Source organism: Carassius carassius, chromosome 22 (genome assembly GCF_963082965.1).
Source record: "Carassius carassius chromosome 22, fCarCar2.1, whole genome shotgun sequence".
Lineage (NCBI taxonomy): Eukaryota > Metazoa > Chordata > Actinopteri > Cypriniformes > Cyprinidae > Carassius > Carassius carassius.
In genome coordinates, this window is record NC_081776.1 from 5,426,737 (window position 1) to 5,430,842 (window position 4,106).

General features: G+C 35.3%; 1 protein-coding gene across 1 annotated transcript; it reads left to right on the top strand.

Moving 5' to 3' along the window:
* The first annotated feature begins 675 nt into the window (after positions 1–675).
* LOC132098772 (nuclear transcription factor Y subunit beta-like) lies at positions 676–3,304 on the top strand. Its single transcript, XM_059504944.1, has 7 exons — positions 676–738; positions 1,583–1,676; positions 1,796–1,929; positions 2,107–2,304; positions 2,560–2,638; positions 2,843–2,922; positions 3,064–3,304. The coding sequence occupies exons 2-7, from the start codon at positions 1,583–1,585 to the stop codon at positions 3,094–3,096; spliced, it is 618 nt and encodes a 205-aa protein (XP_059360927.1). The 5' UTR covers positions 676–738; the 3' UTR covers positions 3,097–3,304.
* The last annotated feature ends 802 nt before the right edge of the window (positions 3,305–4,106 follow it).

The following is a 4,106-nucleotide window of genomic DNA, read 5'->3' on the forward strand; positions in this document are numbered from 1 at the left end:
GCAATTTGACGTTGAGGAACATTGTTTTTAAAGTTTTCCACAATTTTTTTTACGTAGTCTTTCACAGATTGGAGAGCCTCTGCCCATCTTTACTTCTGAGAGACTCTGCTTCTCTAAGACAAAGCTTTTATAGCTAATCATGTTACAGACCTAATATCAATTAACTTAATTAATCACTAGATGTTCTCCCAGCTGAATCTTTTCAAAACTGCTTGCTTTTTTAGCCATTTGTTGCCCCCGTGCCAACTTTTTTGAGACCTGTAGCAGGCATTAAATTTTAAATGAGCTAATTAAGTGGATAAAAGTGTAAAATTGATCAGTTTAAACATTTGCTACGTTATCTATGTTCTATTGTGAATAAAATATTGGCTCATGTGATTTGAAAATCCTTTAGTTTTCATTTTATTAAAATTTAAAAAACGTCCCAACTTTTCCGGAATTGGGGTTGTATGTAGGCCTACAGAGTATGGGTCTAATCATGCTATCAAATCAAATTAAGGTGAACATGATGGAAAAAAAAACGTTTTAATGATTAAGGTCAATAAAATCGATTTGCTAGGTAAAAGGAAGATATATATCTCGATAAATGCAACCTCTTCTGTAGTTGGTTTTAATTCACATTCTCGTTTCCAGCACGCCCCCTGGTGACCGATATCCGCGCGTGCACAAGTGTGTGCACAAACTGTCGCGCGCAGCCCCGTTTCCGTCCAATCAAGTAGCAGCGCGAGCGCGAGTGAGGTTTGTATTTGTGGCTCCGGTCAAATGATCTACTTCAGCGGTAATTCTCGTGTTTAACGGATAGAAAAGGCCAATATCGGCAGGTTTTTACGGGTTTTACCAGGCCGAGGCAGCCGTTAAATGCAGGAAGTCTTAAAAGAATCAATGTTTGAGGATGGGTAAGGGATAATTTGAGAGATGGAGGCTAAATGCAGACGAGGCCCCGATGCCACATTTGACCACATTTAACAAACAACAAGTTTAATTAAAAAGAAGACCGCTAATTTCTAGTTAAAGTATCCAGATTGTTCATAAATAAGCTATTTTGTTATGTTAAACGTTTGTAATTTGTAAGCGTGAGCTGTTACGATGCTAACCTGCTAACGTAGCTATTAACAAAGGCTGCCAGAAATACATACAAATCATAATATGACCAATTGTAAACTCTTTGAATAACACATCCAGAGCCACGTACATATTTTTGCCTATTTATTTTATTATTTGAGTTATATTTTGTAAACATTTGTTGAAAAAAGCATCTCAAGATTCTAAATCTAGTTTCTTTATTGTAGTGTCTTTGTTGTTTGACGAATTACATTTTGTTCCTCTTTTGTAAGTGTTCTTTTTGTTTCTCTTTGAATGAAAGCGTCTACTAAATGTGTAAATGTTTTATAAATGTTATATATATATATATATATATATATATGTGGTTATTATTTAATATGAGTTTTCAGTATTATTTTTAAACCTTTTTGTACTCCGGTAGTTATTTTAGTAGTCTTGGATCATGAGTGTATATTTTTGCCCATCATAAAGCTGTAATTGGAATAAATGTTTTAACCATCATTGTCCCGTTTGTTTTCAGATGGACGGAGACAGCAGCACCACAGATACCACTCAGTTAGGAATAACTGGAGAGTATATGACCGGAGGGACATATGTCTTACAGACCCAGGATGGTATGGACATGAAGTCACCATAAATAATTAATCTTTGTTAGCGATAATGAAGAACATGATTATTATGAAGTAAGTTTGATTGTCCATTGTCATGTTTTTTTTTTTCTTCTTTTGTGCAGATGATGGGGATGAAAGTTTCAATGACCACGAGGATGGCAATGGCAGCAAAGACTATTTCCGAGAACAGGACATCTACCTTCCCATCGCAAATGTTGCCCGCATCATGAAGAATGCCATCCCACAGACTGGAAAGGTAATATCAGGGAATTTTAAAATTGTTTCCCAGTTCGGAGAACTCATAATAATAATAATAATAATAATAAACTGTTTTCAATATTTTATTAGCTTTTTAACTGCAATCTATTTCAAATCCTAATCTTGTGTATAAGTAACCTTGATTGCTTCTGTCTTCTCTCTTTTTAAATTACAGATAGCAAAGGATGCAAAAGAGTGTGTTCAGGAGTGTGTGAGTGAGTTCATCAGCTTCATGACATCTGAGGCCAGTGAGAGATGCCATCAAGAGAAACGCAAAACCATAAACGGAGAGGACATCCTGTTTGCTATGTCCACTCTGGGTTTTGACATGTACGTGGAGCCACTTAAAGTCTACCTGCAGAAGTTCAGAGAGGTATTACTCAATCTGCAAAATTAACAGTAAATTGAAGATCATGGTTTAAAAACACCAATATCAATAACATCAATACAAGTTGAAGTTGAATATAAAGGACTTTATAGTTTGAATAAAGATACATCGCTTGCACTTATGATGTAGAATATTGCTGAATGTAATTTGTAGAAAAGCAATACCTGCATGTGTTATCATAAATATAATTTTTAAAGCACAAATTGTGGTTAGAAGTGAAGTAACATTTATGTTTCCAAGGCAATGAAGGGTGAGAAAGGAGTCACTCCGGTTACAGTGAGCGAAGGCCTTGGAGAAGAGCTTACAGATGACAGTTTCAGTAAGTGCAAACTCTTTCATGTATAAAGCTTATATATATATAGCTTGATTCATGCATGTGTATTTCCCTTCCCTCCTTAGCAAGTTCCATGTTCAAAAAATGTAATGCAAAATCAAAACATATGGCACTATTTTCTTGCATATTTACAGTTATTAGTGTTTTAAAAGGTTTCCGTACTGAATTAATGTTGTGTTTAACTTCCAGCCGGTCAGTTGCCTGCAGGACTGATCACTGCAGACGGCCAGCAACAGAACGTGATGGTATACACCACTTCGTACCAGCAGGTTAGTTTGTAAACCAACCCATGTTAAAATACTGATATGACTTAAAATTCTTAATGTTTGAATAAAAAGATCTGACACTGAACCATTTTCTCTAGTAAATTTTAGTTCTGCTCCGTGTTTAAACCTTTTCTCCTCCTTTAGATCCCTGGCGTGCAGCAGATACAGTTCTCATGACTGAAGACCGGCACGAGTATATCTAATAGCCTGTCCAGTGTCCAGACAGACTTATCTCTTGCCTTGCAAAGTTTTCAGGTCCGTGCTGGAAGACCAAGAGATGCCCGGTTACCAGAGCAGGAACAAAAGTGCCTGTTGCCAGGAGGCTGATTAGATCTAAAGTTATGTCTTGTAATTCATTCAGTATTATATTTAGGCCAGTTTGGGAGGAGGGAGGGGGGTTTCCTTGTATTTAATAATTTACAATTTTTGGGATGGGGCAGTGGGCAGACGGAAAGGCCATATTAACAATTTACATTCTCAGAATTGAGGGAGTTCTCATTTCATATGATATTTGATCTTAATTAACATATTGAACTGACATTATGCTGATTCTTTGAATAAATAAAAGTGAACTGTCTTCTTTGAATCTTGTTTAAGATCTTAAAAAAATTAACCGATAAAAATGGTCAAGATCAAAATTAATTGGAACAAATGTGTGCTTTGCCAATAATTAATTTGTCAATAACAGAGGTTTCAAACTGAATTTTATTGGAATACATTTTTAGTCAATTTTAGTCTACACGAGAAGACCATTATGGGAGTGTATGCCAAAATGCTCTATATTTGACTTAAATGTTATGGGACAGATGTAAAAAAAAAAAAAAAAAAAACCAGAGTGGTCACAAAAAGAAATTCCAAGATTTTGCGTTCAATAAAGGGTTGTGGTGCATCACATTCCTGACAATGTTTTTAAGAGCTATGTTTGAAATCGCACAATGTGTGTCATTAATACTCTCTGAAGCTCTCTAGGTTAGTGGCATGCTAATAGAACATAATACAGATATAATCTCTTATGTACAACTGCAGAAGCAATTTTACAAATGGGATATTAAAAATCCCCCAGTAGACAGATTATACTAATTGTGCAGGGTAAATGTTAAAGTAGATGTATTATAATGTTTAGTGCACTGAATATTTAACCCAAATTGCAGAATTTCAGCTTTTAATGTTTTTGTAAAGGCAAAACA